This window comes from Channa argus, chromosome 5 (assembly GCF_033026475.1).
Source record: "Channa argus isolate prfri chromosome 5, Channa argus male v1.0, whole genome shotgun sequence".
In the NCBI taxonomy this organism is placed as follows: domain Eukaryota; kingdom Metazoa; phylum Chordata; class Actinopteri; order Anabantiformes; family Channidae; genus Channa; species Channa argus.
The window spans coordinates 5,772,690-5,789,708 of NC_090201.1; the positions used below are offsets into that span (position 1 = coordinate 5,772,690).

At 43.2% G+C, this 17,019-nt stretch overlaps 1 protein-coding gene across 4 annotated transcripts in view; it reads left to right on the forward strand.

The window, feature by feature from the left end:
• pdzrn3b (PDZ domain containing RING finger 3b) overlaps positions 1-17,019 on the forward strand; it is a 92,864-nt gene that overhangs the window by 73,272 nt on the left and 2,573 nt on the right. For 3 of the 4 annotated variants that reach the window (XM_067504934.1, XM_067504935.1, XM_067504936.1), the window contains 6 exons: positions 12,965-13,218; positions 14,223-14,310; positions 16,153-16,251; positions 16,353-16,415; positions 16,519-16,620; positions 16,859-16,975. In XM_067504934.1, coding sequence (XP_067361035.1) covers positions 12,965-13,218; positions 14,223-14,310; positions 16,153-16,251; positions 16,353-16,415; positions 16,519-16,620; positions 16,859-16,975 — 723 coding nt within the window. Of the gene's footprint in view, positions 1-1,493; positions 1,795-12,964; positions 13,219-14,222; positions 14,311-16,152; positions 16,252-16,352; positions 16,416-16,518; positions 16,621-16,858; positions 16,976-17,019 lie in introns of those variants that run through there. The other variant, XM_067504937.1, reaches the window with a different exon arrangement.

The following is a 17,019-nucleotide window of genomic DNA, read 5'->3' on the forward strand; positions in this document are numbered from 1 at the left end:
ACTTGACAGAAATTGAAGATTCTTGTAAAATTCTAAAGCTTTGCTTCAGGCAGGTGTGTTTTATGCCAATACACAAAATATGCCATACTAATCTGTGGCAGTGCTAACAAAACAACGTTTGTAGCTAGTTATGGTGATTTCTGACTTCAGATGCTGTCAACAAATGCCGCTGTTCAACATTTCAAAGTTTTTTGTCATTGCACTCCAACTTTTTGCGGTATGAGTTTTCTTTTCTTCACATATTTGTGACCTTTTTGCAGGCTTTATGTTTTGTTTTCTTTGCCATTTGAAAGAATTTACATAGAATTTGCGTGACATTTGACAGCAAACCTCTGAGCCTTCTAATAATGCTTTTGAGAAGCACTGGAGCTGTGGAAGTGCTGATAGATAGGGATCAGTGGACACATCTGGCAGGAGGAAATAACACTATCACTAGCAGTCAGGGTTTCTCCCACAGGACCACACTCAGCCCAGCGCCTACCCAGGTTTGTGGCTTAGCAGTATACACTAAATTGAAATAATCATTCATATTTCACTAGAAAAGGTTTAGACCATGAAGGGAGGTGGGGAGGCATCATATAAAGAAACCCTGCTTTTGCCTTTGGACGTATGAAGCTTTTCATCTTTGACCCCTGTACGCTATGGATTTGTGTCCGGCAAGAGCATGTGTCTCCATTGTTGCTCCTAATGGACATTTATCTTTGGTTGGCTGCGTGACACCAGAGCAAACGGCAGGACAGATGCCAGGTCTGGCTTATGGAGCCATACCCACTGTCTGCACAAAGCAGACACTACGGAGGACCCAGTGAACTGTACTGCATGACACTACGCACAAGATACTCCAGTGAGTAAAGTTTGTCAGGCTGCAGTGGAGAGGGCCAGCATAAATATTTATTGGCTTTACTTGTTTTCCCTGGCTCTGGGCCTGTGTGTTAGGGGAGAAATGCATGAGGAAAGAATGCTCAGTTTGTCTTTCTGCTGGATTAGTGTACCAGAGGTCACAAAGTGCTAATTTAACCGGGCCACGGACGTGGGTTGCTCTAACAAAGTTACCGAGAAAAGCTTTAGACACATACAGACAGAGTCACTAATATTCTGTGCTTATTCCATGTGCCTTAGTGTAGGCATGCATATGGGGTTGGATTCCAAATTAAAAGCCTGCAAATGATAACAAATGTGTTTCTGGGGTCTCTTGAGGGGCAAGAAAAAGAAAAATATTAGTCTAATCATAAAATGAAAAGCCCCTCGATCAATCAACTTGTTTCTGCACAATAAGCTCTAATGATGCTTATTAAGTAAGACTTAATCTGGTGTGATGTCAGCCTGCCCCATTCATGAGTTAGGCTCCTTTTCATTAATAATCAATGAGCAGCTGCTTAATAAACATGAGGGGGTGTATATAGTCAAGCTCCTGCACCAGCCTCCGTAAGCTCAGCAGAAGGCTATAGAGCACTAGAAAGGGTGGGAGCATGTGAGACGAGGAGAGGTGGGAGATTCTGTGTGTGTCTGTGTCTGTGTGTGTCTGTGTGTGTGTAAAAGGCTGAGCGCTCAGCCACAAGCTGAAGGGAAGTCAGTCCTGTCAGCCAAATTGGTTGTGGGGCTGTGGAGGAAAGACAGAGCGGACAGAAGGACTCATAGCAGACAATAATAAGAAGATTTCGGATTCTTCTCTCTTCCTGCCTGAGTGGCTGGAGGCAGAGCCTGGATGGTGTGATCTGCTCCACCATGGGATGCAGCCTCTGTACCCTGCAGAAGCCTGAGGAGCAATATAAACTACTCTATGAAGTCTGCCAGGTACTGTGTGCCGAGCGTCAGCAAGACTGTTTGAGACTCGCTTATTTGCTTTTAGACTGTCTTAGTGCACTTTCCCCTATTTCACCAAGAGCCGCAGTCTGTTTTTGGTGCTATTTACCGACTTGTAGCTGGTGATTGCTCCGCTCGTGACTCAAGGGTCACTTGCTGAGTGGGAGTAGAGTAAAGTGGAGGGGAGCTGTTCCCGTCTCCTGCAGCTGAGCAGCCTGAACTCTGGCCACAGGGGTCAGCAAGAGGTGGCACCCCATGCTTAAAGGAGAGGGTGATAAAGAGGTGACAGCTCTCTCAGTGTGTCTGCTAGTGTGTGCCGATCGCTGCCCACCTCCTCATTGTCAACTGAATGCTGAGTCTGAGCTTTCCGAGCTTTAACCCCCGTTTGACTTTCACTGAAGTTTATATTTAACACTCCACTGCTTGTTTGGCACATTTTTTTCCCCGAAAGAAAATAGAGCAGGCGTGTGGTAGATGCACCATTAACATATTGAGAGAATGTTTTCATGTTAGAGCCCAGAACAGGATTTGTCATTCATCTTTTTGCAGTGTGTTGAAGAATCTTAAAGAGAACCAAAGAAACCTGATGAACTTCTGAAGTTATTAAACTTGGTTGGAGAAAGCAGCCTAACAGACTTTGGAAAATTGCACTTGGCGTTTGTTGTAATTTATTAGTAGTAATATGCTAATTTATAGCTCGTTCCTAATATTTAGAACAAATTCTTGATATAATTGCTATTTGATTTCCATGCTAATATCTATGATTTAGTTGGAAAAGAGAAGTAAAAACCTATTGATTCAGTTCTCTGTTGATAGACTTGAAACTGAATCCAAATTTTGCTTTAGCTTTTTATGTTTTCAAAAGAGAAGTCGCGAACTATTTCTACCTTGCTGTCTACATCCTATCTGCCCTCAGTTGAACTTGGTATGAACCGTCCTTCAACTCGATGATCACAGATTGTAGCACAAAAATGAAGATGTTTCCCACTGAAGTCGGAGTGAAATGCAGCTGGCTGGATGACTCATTATGTGGGGAAAATGTGTGTGTATCATTTGCTCTGTGACTGGCCTGTGGTGCCCCAGACCAAACCTACAGCATGTCGCCATGCTCTGTTCTTTCCATGCTTTGCGGCGGTGTTGACTTTAATTGAGACGACATACTTGCAGTGCTGGTTTATTCATCTGAGAGTGTTTTTCGGATTCAGTTTTCAGTCGGGTCTAATGAGAGAAAACACTGACCTGACTGACAGCGGAAAACTCTGACAGAGTGTATTTCACGTCTTTGGGGACTGTTTTTGTTTTTTCCTTGCCTGTCTTTTCATCCATAATGGACCCTGGGCCAAGTGTTATCCTCCTATCACACCGAATTACATCTCCATTTGCTGCACAGGGTGCCGGGTGCCTGGTGGCTGGCTTAAATGAATGTAATGATCAAGCTTTCTGTGGTCCCGCTCATTATTCTCCCCCTTTAAAAAAACAGCTCCCCCTCATCAGGGGAAGATAACAGGAGGAGTCTGACACTGTGCCTGCAAATACTTTGGCTTTGATCAGGTCCGTTCAGAAAAGAAAGGCACTAAAAGGTTTTGGCTTGTCTCAGAGAAAAAAGGTTGTTTTTTTTTTGGTTTTTTTTCAGTAGCATAATAAATGGATTATGGATGCTAATATTGGGGTTAGAAAGCCTTTTACTTGTCCACCCCCAGATGATCACTAGCAAAACAACATTGTGTGCGGCCTGGTGGTGGACTGTCACTGCTTTTGTTCTGCGCGCTCTTCGGTCACAGTGTCATCTCGCCTGTCACTTATCTCACACTGATTGACAGGTCCGTCACCCACTGCTTGTCAGCAGTCAGTTAAATCTGCCACTGTTGGGAGAGTCATGCGCGGGTTTTAACATCGCAGGTTATTTGTCATTTTGCCGTCATCAGACAGTCAGCTGCTCCACATGACGGCAGAGGGAGCACAATGATTTCCGCTGCAGCATGAATGTGTGTTCGGTCTCAAAAGGTTAGTCGTGTTTTAGCAAGGAAAGTCTCCCTCTGCTCAAGTCTTGGCAGAGACCCTTTTTTTCTTCACTACCAGTTCCTTCTTTCAAGGATGGAAATTTTTAAAAACCTTTTTATAGGGATGAAACTAATGCTAGTTTCATTTAGGCTTATATTGTATATTTTGTAACAGAATAATGAAAAATGTCCATCTCAGGTATTTTTTCTTTTTGTGTCAGTGACATGTGTTTCGATGCTCGCAAATGGCACTAAGCTGTCACCATGTATTTGGATTAAATTGAGCTTTATTCAGCTTCTCTCAGTAACATCGCCGGAGTGCACTCGTCCACTTGTGCACTCGCACAGCAGTGCATATTGAGCGACTACACCTGAGGGGGAACAAAATACTCCTGAGAAAAACAGAGCAATGTTTATCTGGTCAACATTCCTTCATTTCACTCCACAAACATGAAACAGGTGAATCTAAATTGTATAACAGTTGGCAACTCAGGACTAGTACTTGAGTCTTACTTGGACTTTCAAAATGTGAACTGGACTTGGACTTCTCAAACTCTGACCTAGTAAAGTTCCCAGGCACCATCCAGCACTGCAGTCATGTCCTTTTAACCCAGACAGTGACTGAAGTACAGTAATAATACAACCAAGAGCTTAATGGTTTGTTTATTTACAGAGAATTATGAGAAATGGTGAGTTTTTATTGGCCGGGGTCCAATAATACCACAATGATCAATCCGAGACATCGCGCGTTACAGTGTAAAAGCAACTGGCCCCGCCCTCTGACACTCTCTGTATGTTTAATCATTACATACTTTATACTAGAATGTGGACCCATGCATGTAAACTTCAAATACTAGCATGACTTAGCAGTGGGCCACATGCACCATATCCTGGTTATAAAAGTTCTCCCAGCTATTGTAAGAGCTTAAGCGCTTAATGTAAAAATTAGGGGTATATTGATGAGGTTATGTGATGAGAGCAATCATCAGCAATATATTAAATCCAGCGCGCTGAGGTGCGACTTGCGCTGTCACCCCAGACATTTTGCTCGGGCATCCACCCTGCTTGTCATCTCTCAGCACTTCTCTCGTAGTTTCTCTGACAAACTCTAATAGGGATGAATTCCTGCTTTTCTGTGCTGTGCTGTTCGACTTTGAGTGTTGAGTGTGGTACAGTAGTGAGCACATCCCTAGCTTGTACCCCCTGTGGGGATTCTGGGAGGTCTTATTTCTCTGTACCGATGATGCAGGAAGATCCTATTGATCACCGAGTCTGGCAGAGCGCCCTCCCTGCTCTCCCAGTCATCTCTCTGAGGACTTAATAATCCATGAACACTTGAAATCTTTCCAGTTCATTAAACACCTTAGCTCTAACTCCTGTGTCGGGAGCCTGAAAAATGTGGTTTTGCGCTGTTTTAACAGTCAACAGAGTGCACATCATTTTTATTTTATTTTTTTTTACCTGGAGGCATTTTATCAGTCCTAACAGGATTAGAAACGCTTTTGTGACTCTGTAACTTTAGCAGCCTGTTTGGATCGATTTATGAGCCTTGGTACCAGCGTACACTAGTTTCTGCTCTGCAGTGCACTTTTGCAAACTTTTGTTTACTGCACAGGGGTCAGTAGAGCCATCAAATATTGTTAGGCTCTATTAAATGCAGCCAACACAGCGTTGTAGGGAAGTGTTTTCCCTTCTCGTTATGATCATTACAGGCCTAAGCTGCGGCGAGCTTGGTGCTCCTTTTAAACTTGACCCTTCTGACAGCACTGAACCCTTGGTTTCTTTCTTCAAAGCTTGAAGTTAAGCACCATGTGGCGATGTAAGCTCAGCTGCTTTTGTCAGGGACTTTAAGGTAGAGGCCTTGAAAACTCTGTTTGACAGGCCTAGGACTCTTAAGCTCTCCAGAAGCACTCTGTAATAGCTGTGGCGCCATGCTGCGGTGCTTACAAGACCCAGAGCTTAATTAGAGCTTCAGCACAAGATGGCTATTGAGGCTCTGATCCATGCTGAACTGATCTGGACAATTGTTTGTCAGCTTAATCCTCTACTTTCATAGTTCTCGCTCTCTCTGGGTCTGTCTGTGTCTGTCTCAGTTTCCTGCAGTGGAACTGGATCTCAAGCCAAAAGTGACTGATCTGCTGCGCAAAAGACGTTTACAAATGAGCCTGCTGGAACATTTCCTATCTGAAGCTTTCCAAGTGCCTAATTAGCCATATTTCTGATTGAAGGCTGCAGAGATGTCACGCTCAGCTCGAGACTTCATGTTGTCATAGCACCAGATGGTCTCAGTATGACATCCTCTGGACCAGATAGACAGAAAAATGAGATGGAAATGTCTGTACAAGGCGGCTCGTCATAACGCTCAAACTCTGTCATCAAAGCAGTTAGCGAAAAAAGAGGAGCTCGCAGATATACAGCTCAGCCGCTCAGTCCCTGTAATGAGGCTTGACACAAACGACATACAGAGACAAAGCAGGGATCACTAGCGCAGAGCAAGGCCACTGGAGCCTGACACTGTGTTTTTAATAACGGCAAAGATCAGGCCTGGTGTGCCATCACATCTGTTAAACACTGGAGCAGGTGGCTGGCTGCCACAGGGGAGCACTCATATAAGCCTGTGTGGTTACTGTCTGTCCAAAGCAAAGGACACAGAGAGATCACAGCCACAACAGAGACATGACAGGATCCTGACAACCAGCAGCCAACTAGGGCAGCATGTTGAAAGATAACGGTATAACTACATTTCAGCAGAAATTATTATATATACACAGAAAACATAATGGTTGGGAGCAGTCAAAACATTAGTCAGCTGTGTAAACTACTACATAACCTACTTTTGAACATTTTCCAGAGTTCATATTGAAATACACTCTCTACTTTTTTTCTGCTTTTAAAGGATTTTTACACCTAGAATTTATTTTTTTTAATCCAGACCTTTTTGATAAAAAAATATCAGTAAAAGGGTTTTTCACTCGCACAGCTCAGTGTTGCTGTATTTGAGACATAATTAAAAGGTCCCATGGGTCTAATATTGCAAACCCCCCCCCCCCCATCCATTATCTCGGTGGGCGGGATCAGAATGGAAAAGAATAGAAGAAACACGAAGGATGATGGAGCACTCGCAGATTAGATGTACGGATACATCTGGCCCATCTTGTTCTCCCCCTGCTCTCCATTCAACAATTTATGGTGATTTGTTTTCATCAAGCAGATATTAAGTAAACGGTTGTAAACCCTATATGGCCACTAGTGACCCGTATGTATATTGTACAGTTCTATTAACAGCAACATGGATGTGAACATCTCACAACGTAACCCCCATAGTCCAGACGTCCCTTTTCCAAGCATTGTTCTCCAGCTCTTCCGACAAGATCCCAAGGCCCTCCCTAGGCCAGATGGTATATATAATATCTCCAGTGTGGTCTGGGTCTACCCCGAGGCCTCATACCAGTTGGACATGCTTGGAAAATGTCAAATGGATTCTTAACCCACCTCAACTAGCTCCTTTTGATGCAAAAAGGACAGTAGTTCTACTGTAAACCCCCTCTGGGTGTCTGACCTCCGTACTCTGTCTGTAATGCCGAGCTGGCCACCTTATGGAAATAAATCATTTTTGCTGCTCGTTTTTGTTATCTCAAGCTTTCGGCCGCTACCCAAAGCTTATGATGATAGAGGAGGAGTAGTACATGACTGGCTGCTAAACTGAAAGCTGGCTTCTGGCTCACCGTCAGCCATATTCTGACCTATAGTGGAGTCACAGAAGTGTGCGGTACAGATGAGTCAATATGATCCTTTGACAAAGACACATGTAAAGGGAAGATTTCAAATTTGTGCAGATCCAACAGGAGTATGGGGGTGATCTCATCCTGGGAAGTGCTTGTCAGATTTTCTCTCAAATGAGTTTTCTGTGTTTAGTGCTTACTCTTGCATCAACAAGAGAAACGGTAACTGTAGGAATGTGATTAAGAATGTCCATAAATGAAACATCTACAGTGTTTAATTTATGGACAGTAAACCTGGTAATGAATACACCGTGCGGTCCGTGAGCAGTTGCTCAATAGCTCCAACCTGTAGGCCACATTTGAAAGATTAAGGATTATTATTTCTTATTATCGGGCTGGAGGAAGCAGTCTGTGCCAGCGTGTGTCACTGACAGCATCATTTAGACTTAGCTGTAAATGCCAGCTGCATGGAGGGAGCTGTAATCTCTGTGGAGATGGAGATGCACAGCCCTTACTGTGGCTTTATCAAATTTCAGCTTTGTGTATATGTGCGTGATTCAGGTGTAGCCCCCTCTTTGCTCTGTCTCTTCCAGTGAAGTACATCTCTCTGCAGCTCTGTTTGATCACTGCTGGAGCAAACTTGACTCTGCTGACTTGAACAAACAGCTTCGGCTGTGGCGATTTCCCTCTCACAGGGGATGGGTGGGTATGTTTTGTGTGTGTGTGTGTGTTGCGATGATGATGCCGACAAAGAGGAGGAGCTCACGGCAGTGAAGTGGATGACGCGACCCCGGGTTTGGGTTCGTTTGTTCTTTTCACCTCACCCCTGAACTTTACCTTTCATGCCACTCATATGTGCACAGAGGGGCAGACAATGATAGCTGCACTCTGGTTAGACAATGTTCTCGAGCCTTCTACAGCTGTAAGATACTACAAGATGTGTGTTTACACATGAGAGCTTTTTTGTATCGCACAACGTAAAGAACAGTTTTTAAGGCTGGTAAATGCTGAATAAACATACATCTAGTCTTTTTTTTTCTTTTTCATCAGACTCTTACCAGTAAGCCACACAATTTTCCCTTATGTTTGTTGGTGGATCTGGTTTTTCAGTGGAACTGTTTACACTGCTAATCTATTATGAAATGGTCCTCTTATGCTGTATTTTCATTTAGGTTCTATCCAACTAAAATTTTGGAGTGTTGTCTTCTTTCATCCAAGTAGTTTTTTCTTTTTTGTTTGTTTGTTTGTTTGTTTGCAATTGAGTCTTTTTATGTTGTACGGTTGATTCTGCTGGTGAGCTGAAGAGTTCTATACAAAAAGTCTCTGAGATAAAGAAAACATCTAATGCATTTAGGGTTTTACATTAGTCTTTTGATCTGCAGCTCATTCAGAAACACTATGAATGAAACTGGTGATTTTTAAAGGGCTTGAAAGTCTAAGAAAAAGGTACTTTAGCTTAAACACTTCACACCTAGCTTCTTTAGGCTCATTAGAACTGGGAGCCACAAAGTCCCATGTTTATTATACAGGATAGGTGGAAGTAAACAGCCGTGTCTCTTTCAGCCAGCATTTGGTTTCAGCGGTTTGTTCTGTAATCCTTAGAAGCTCTCACGCTGTTGGAAATTAAAAAAAAATGCCTGTGATTTCAAGCCTTACACCATGGAAAGTTTTGCCGTCCGGTCGGTTAAAAGACGGACTGAAAAGCATTAAGAGAGCATAAGCTGGTCCTTGAATTTGATTTCTTTCCTATAAAAATGAAATAAAAGAGGGATTAACCCCCCCCCCCCCAAGACACACAAGCCTTCAAGTCTTCCTGCCCTCTATCGCATCAACACTTCCCTCTGTCCTAAAATACAGACTTTGAAGAATTCCTCTAAGAGGCGAATCCGAGCAGAAAGAGGAGGCGAGCGCCCCGGCTCTCAAGCCTCTTTAAAATGTTTGTCTGTAGAGTGAAGTTCCCAGGGTTTTCGTTGGCCGAGCTCTGAAAGGCACCATTTGCCTCACAGAGTTTCCACTCTGTTCACCTCAATGCGTTTCCCCAGAGCACAGAAAGACGGGCTCCCTCAATGATGTTCTCCTCTTTATTAAAGGATTATGTGGTGATTGAATGTCCGTATCAAAGACTAATGTTACACAACAGAGTCCATCAATGACTTAATAAAGGTATAATAATCATTAAAATAAGGGATTATGTTAGTGGCACAATGTCAGATATGCAAATATTTATCATCACTTACAGTATGTGCTGGAATAGATCACTGGCCATCACCTGCCTGTGTCTGTCCGAGGTGCTTTGCTGGAGATGCGTTCAGGAACATGCGTGCTACCTTGCCTTTAAAAACTTTAAACTTGGTGTATCTGAACAGAAAGACAGGCAAAGCAACAGTAACCAAGCAGAACAGTCAATTTAGTTTGATATTATAAGCTATACTGATATTGTGTTTTTCTCATGAATAAGATCATCTTCAATGGGACAACCTGATTAGATGATGAAATAAATAAATTCAAAGAAAAAACCTCATCTGCCTCAATAAAACGAAAATAATGAAAGTGATTGCCTGCCAGAGACACTTATCTGCCACCGCTGAATAGAGACACATGCATACACTCCCACATCAACATCTCAATCCCGCTTGATTTGCACTCCAGGAGCAATACGGCACCAATAGATCACGGCACGGCTCACCTCTGCTGCCTCTAATTATCACCCGGAAGGCTGAAGACTGACACAGCTATCACACAATTTGTCAAGGAAAAGTGAAATCCCGAAATTGCTCTGAAATGGCCTTGACTCAAATCCTGCGTAACGATACAGCTCCCCGATTCCTGAAGCAGCTTTAGAGGTAACGTTTGTGCTGTGTGATTTGGGAAATGTGAAAATGTAATTAAAGAAAATCGCCTGTGAATAACAAAGCCACAGCTGTGCAAATTCTTCATCAGCAGACGTGTGATTTAGACCTGATTAAAATTCCTTGAAGACCTTGCTGCCATCTTGTCATAAGAATGGATTTAACTGAGTCCCCTTTCGGAGGATGCGCCAGACGTCGACGTTTAATTTCTGCATGTCAGTCATTGTTTCATTGAGTCAACATGAACAACAGCTCAAGTGTTTCGTTTTTTCCGAGGCTGATGTAAAGGTTGAGTTTTCCGTCCTTCACGAGCAGCTGAACCGTGGCTGTGTTAAGGCACAGGGTTAACGTGGCCTTGTTGGAGAGCTCAGCAGTCGGGAAGCATTGTATATTGTGTCGGGGGAGTGTTGTGTGTTTTTTCCCAGTGTGCTCCAAAGGGCCGCTCCGTGTCAGAGGTGAGCACAGTGAATGGAGGCCGTAGGACCCCCCTCTGCAGTGGGGAGGAGACTCCCCCCATTGAGAGCGTTGAGCCAGAATGCTCCAGGCCCAACAAGACGGGGGCTAAAGGCTTTGTCTCTGGTTCACTGGCTTCAAGTAGCCTTGGGATTCCTGGCAACCAGGTTTGACTGTTGGAGCCTGCATGCAGAGAGAAGAAAGCACAAAGGCGCTTGTATTCCTCAGATGATGTCCAACATCATGGCTTGCTGTGGGAGACAAAGACGTGCCAGCTCATGCGATTTCAGAGGGCGTATTACTCATAAGCAGCCATAGCAACAAACTACTTCTTTTCTGATATTTCTTGTTCTTGGACTGTTACAGCTCATAGTCAAGGTTGCTTCCCCCCACCCCCTGCCCTTCTTTTGAGGTGTGGGGGGGTGGGGGTGAATCAGTATTTTGCAATTTCAGAATTTACTTTTCTCAGTGTCACATTACTCAGAGCTCGATGAGCTATAATTTTACATATATATATGTATATATTCATTTATTTTTTATAATTGAGGCAACTTTTGATGCAGTAAAAGCAGAAGTTTAAGTCCACTGAGATGATCCAATTATCCTGCAGGCCCAGGATTAGCATTAATCTGCTCCGGTTATTGGTGGGCACACAGTCCCTTCTAACTTCTGCATTAAGTTTTCTCCTTTTCCTGCCGTATTTGTCCTTCCTCTAATCACACACACTTGCTTGATGCCTTTCGTTTCTATATGTCCTCCTTTATAGAAATATGCACTTAGCTTTTACACTGTCTGGATCACAGTCAGGTTTTGTGTATATACCCAGTTCAGTCCCTGGAGGCGGTTTAATATTGCTGCTCTTGGTGTGCGGCACCGCAGTTAAGTCTGCAAACTACATCATGAATTCAAATGAGACGGCCAAAGCTGGAGGCAGGCGCACCAACCATCCACATGTTTATCAGAAAATTAATCCCGAAACATGGACTTGCATGTATGATAGATATCAGGAAGTGTGAGTAGGGAGGCTTAAAATGTATGACAGGCCTAACGTCCTGCAATGCAACATGCTCCTAGAAAGTAGCGTTATTCTTAGAAAGGGGTGTGTGTGTGTGTGTGTGTGTTTGTGCGTGCAGTGGAGAGGCAGCAAGGAGAGAGTTGGTTAAATGAGAGGAGCCCCAGGGCTAGATCCTATCAAAGCTCTCAACGCACCAAGGCATCACAAACCAGCACATCCTGTGTGATGTGGTGATTGAATGTGCAACAGCAGAACAGGAGGAAAAGCCTGATAAAGCAGAGGGGCCAGTGTGATGAAGCGGGACGCAGTACACATACACATACAGACAGCTGTTAGTGAAATTCAGCTTGCTTAAGGTTTTACATCTTCTGTTTTTGTACCACCTTGACTGACCTGATGGGATGTGGGTCAAAGAAAGAAATCTCATATTCTGCACCCTCTGCCTGGCATGTCGGGCAGCTCGAGCAGAGTTGAGCCTTGTTTATTTAATTTTAAGACTCACTGGATCCGGTGACACATTCAGTGGTGAGCAAGTGGCTTTAGAGGATCCACTCTCATCTTTCATCAGCACACAGAAGCCTTAAGTGGTTCAAACAGACTTAATGAGCCTCTTCTCTGCAACACACTGCTGCCTTTTGCTGAAATGAATCTTCCCACGTTAACACGCAGAAACCCGCTCCACTGTCTCTGACGGCAGGTCAGATTTATCCTCTGCTGCAAAATTAGTTAGCTAAATGAGGGCTCCTCCATGCAGCCCCAGCTAATAACCTTGATTAATTAAAGAGGGACTCTTCCTAATTAAGGTCTTATTCTACTTGGTCCAACTGTGACCCTGTAAAACAAGCTGCGGCAGTAATGAGTCATTTCTCAAACAGAATGTAGCGGCTGATTTGTGTGGGCACGGTGCTTTATTCATCAGAGATAATGATTTCATCACTTTGGTTTAATGAATATCCTCTTCAAATTGCAACACTAGATGGAAAAAGAAAAGAATGTGTTCTCTTTATGAGTATAATCATTTCAATCCATTTTTTTTCTATCAACAAGAACATGCAACATTTTTAATAAATTGTGCTTCTTTATTGTACTTCATGCTTCTGTTTTTTTTTTTTTTTCTTCCAGGTCAATGGCAAGGACCTGTCCAAGGCCACCCACGACCAGGCAGTGGAGGCCTTCCGCATGGCCAAGGAGCCTATCATGGTGCAGGTTCTCCGCCGGCCCCCGCACCCCAAACTGGTCAGCTCTGCAGTTGATAGCCAGCTCTCGGACAGCAGCACCCAAACGGACATCACCCTCCAGCACATCATGGCTCTTACCAATCTGCCTCCCTCTTCACCGCCTATGACAGAACTGGAGGAGTATCTGCTACCAGAGGAGTATGTACCAAAACTAGAAGAAAAAAAAAACAAAGCTTTTCTGGAGCGTATTCCACCATCTTATACGTACCAGAAGCCTTTTTGTTTGGTCCAGCTAATGCTAAATGCTAATTTATGAACCAAAATCACGTCTAATGGGAGCCATATGCATCCCTCTGCTGCCAGGACACTTGGCTGCAAGTAGCTTGACTTCAGTATCAAGCTGCTTAGAAGAAAGTTTTGTGCTTTTTTTGAAATTGCAAAACAATTTAAATTTACCGCCACAGTAATAAGAAGTTCAGTCTAACAGAGATGGACCCTAAACAAACTTTGCTCTAAGGATTATTAAGCATGTTTCTATAAAGTCCACTGTGAGAGATGAGGAAATACAAGAAAAACTCAGCAATGTTGAAAGGGTCACTTTGCTCTGAGATGCCATGGGACATTTCACTTCAGTAGCTAATGAAGAGAAAGAGACACCTTATCGTTTTGTCCAGACCACACCACTGTGGCCACACAGGATGTGTCGGATGCTTGAGGGGAAAGCGCTCCTGTCACTTACAAGATGACAGCTCCTCGGGGGCGCACAGCCACATTAGGAGAAAGGCTTTTGTTCATTTGTATTTGCATATTTCCAAACCGCATTCATTGTTTCTATGTATGTGCGTGTGCGTCTGGCCCTGGAGCTCCAAGACTCTGGCTTCATTTTACACTCCATGGCAGCAGCAGTTGCCATTTAATGAATAATTCTGATTTCTATAATTGATTTTTGAGTCAAATTAATAATCTGGCATGTTAATTTGTGATTAGCCTGCGGATGTAGCTCCAACTCATTTGAATCAAGAGTGATTTAACTGTCGACTTCCTATTAGTTCTTGTCTGCTTCTCATTTCATTTTCAAACAATGGGGGTAAACCTAAAACCGGACTGGCAAATCTGTCGTACTTTGCTGTTTTTATTTGGGCATGTTAAACTAGCATTCTTCTTGTCTTCTTGTGTAACAGCTCCTTTTTATTCCCATCCAGGCATCCTCCTGGCCACGCATACTTTGATCCCAGTGATTTCCTAGAGGGCATACAGCAGGACATAGAGCGTGAGGAGCTGGAGTATGAGGTAAACGTCATCTCCATCCCTGCACTCTCTACGAATAAAAATGTACATTTGGATATTTTGCGTGCTGTTATTCGATAAGCAGACCTGAGGTCGCCTCTCTGTCTCCAGTCCAATGGCCTTGCTAGCAATCACAAGTCCTGATATATCATAGTTATTGATGTGGTACGCCCTCTACATACAGACACTGAGATGTAGGCCAGACAGGAATCGAGTTGCTAGTTTGTTCCAGCAGATGCACAACGGCGACATCATTATTTATAAGTGACAGGACCTAATAAGTCTTCCGCAGCTCCTACACAGTGGAGACGAGGCCCAGCGGATAATTAGATAGCACAGATAATAGGTCTGCAATGATGCATCTGATGATGCACGCTAACAATGCCTGGATGAGGCAGTGATGAGGCCATGATCAAGCCTCTGTTGTTCTCTCTCAGTGACCTCCATCGACCTCTAAGACCCCTCCCATTAAACCCCAGCCACCTACTGCTTGATATTAATGATATCCATGGGTGAACTATGAGGTGAAGTTCACGGTGGTTAATGGCAGATGCACAGCAGATAAATACAGGCCGACCCCAGTGTCCTTGAAGAGTTACTCTCTGCTTTAGAAAAGAATGGCTGACAAATGATTCAGATCAGTTTAACAGCTACCTTCACGCTTTATTCACGCAACAAAATCTTGGCTTATTAGTTATCTGGTAACTTGTCTGTTGAGAAGTTTAGCAAAGTGCAGACTCACCGCTTAAACCATTGATAGAGTCTGCTTGTATCTTATTTAGCTTTCTTGATATTGGCAATTGCTACAGCATTTTGTGCTGGTATCGTCCTCTCTCTTTGTCCGGGAAGACCCGCTAAATAAAGAATAATTTAAAGGAAAGTTTAAGAAAATGATTAACATTAAATCAGGTTTTGCCATAGAAACATAAGAAACTCATTCTTATTGGGATTTGTTACACAGGTGAAAATGTTTTAACAGTAACTGCCAGGTGTAGCCGCAGCTTAGCTACAGACTAACGTCACTTTGCAAATATTTAAAAAAGACATAAACTAAGGCTATGTCTGTGTCCCTATTTAATATACACAAAGTACTTCAACAGGAAGCATTGCATTGTGGGATTGTGAGCAGAAAGTAGTATACATGACGTGTACACTACACAGCCTTTTTGTGATTATCGCAACAATCAACAATGTCTGATTTTCTTTTAAAAAAGTGATTTATTTTTTTAAACTGCCGCTGTGCAGAATTCCCATTGTTATGTAACGATGTACAATTGGGAGTTGTTAAAATATATAATATAGAAACACACTGCTAAGTAGCAGTTTGGTGGTTTATTTGAGTGACACAGAAATAGCAGGTTACAGAAGCATGTTAACGACAGGAGACAGACATTGAGCGTCTTACTGCAAATAATACAATTACAAAATGCCATGCTGTTCCTTAAGGATAACTCTCAGTAGTATTAGATAGTATTTAGCTGTGACAGAGTTTTTTGAGGGGGTTAATCTTCTCAGAGCTGGCCTCTGCCCTTAGAGAACGGGACTGCTCGTATCTTTATCTGTATATGTGAGATTACAGGTGTTGACAAGTGAAAAACGAGGCTCTGCCCGTCTGCAGTCCACCGCATCATCTCTCATTCTGTCAGTGAAAGTACTGGCTTCCCTGCATCCAGCTGAACGATTCATGACATTGATTGATGGATTGCTGTTACTCGGTGATCCCAATTTTATAGGCAGTATATTCAGCCTATTAAAAAAAAAACCATGAGCTGATATATTGAATATGAAATAGAAATCGGTATCCACTTAACCCTGAAAATGTTTTGAAATTTGTTGTCTTAACAGGAAGTGGATTTGTACCGAGCCAATATCCAAGAGAAGCTTGGCCTGACGATCTGCTATAGGACAGATGACGAGGATGAGGCGGGAATATACATCAGTGAGGTAGTGAATGTGGTGCAGCATTAAAATACACTGAAACACAGAAAGACAGTTTGCTAGTAGTAACTAGTAACCTTACTCCCTTTTTTCTCCATTTCTTTTAGATTGATCCAAACAGCATCGCTGCAAAAGATGGCAGAATTAGGGAAGGGGACAAAATCATCCAGGTACAGTAAGATTACAGTAAAAAGAATCTGATGACATTTCACTGTATTAGACTCATTTAGCCTTGATGGTGAAAATTTAACATAAACGTCTGTGTTTGTCAAGATCAATGGAGTTGAGATCCAGAACCGGGAGGATGCTGTAGCACTGCTGACCAGTGAGGGGAACCAGAATATCTCGCTTCTGGTGGCCAGACCAGAGATCCAGGTAATTGCCACATCATTATGGGCGTCAGTTCAGTCGAGGTTAATTAGAACAAGGTATTTCGTGTTAAAACCTCATAGGGTCTCTTCTGGAACCAAATATGGTGTCCTTCAAAGTGAGTTTGGTTTCCATGCCAACGACTTAGAACAGAAAATGTTTTATTTTTGGAGTAAAAGTTTTTTGTGGATTTTTTTTTTTTTTTAAACCTAATGAGGCGTCTCTTCCTCCCACTGCTTTACAGCTGGATGAGGGATGGATGGATGATGACAGGAATGACTTCCTGGATGACCTCCACATGGACATGCTGGAGCAGCAGCACCATCAGGCCATGCAGTTCACTGCCAGCATTCTGCAGCAGGTGCTCTCTCTTACACACACACACAAACACACACACACATGCAT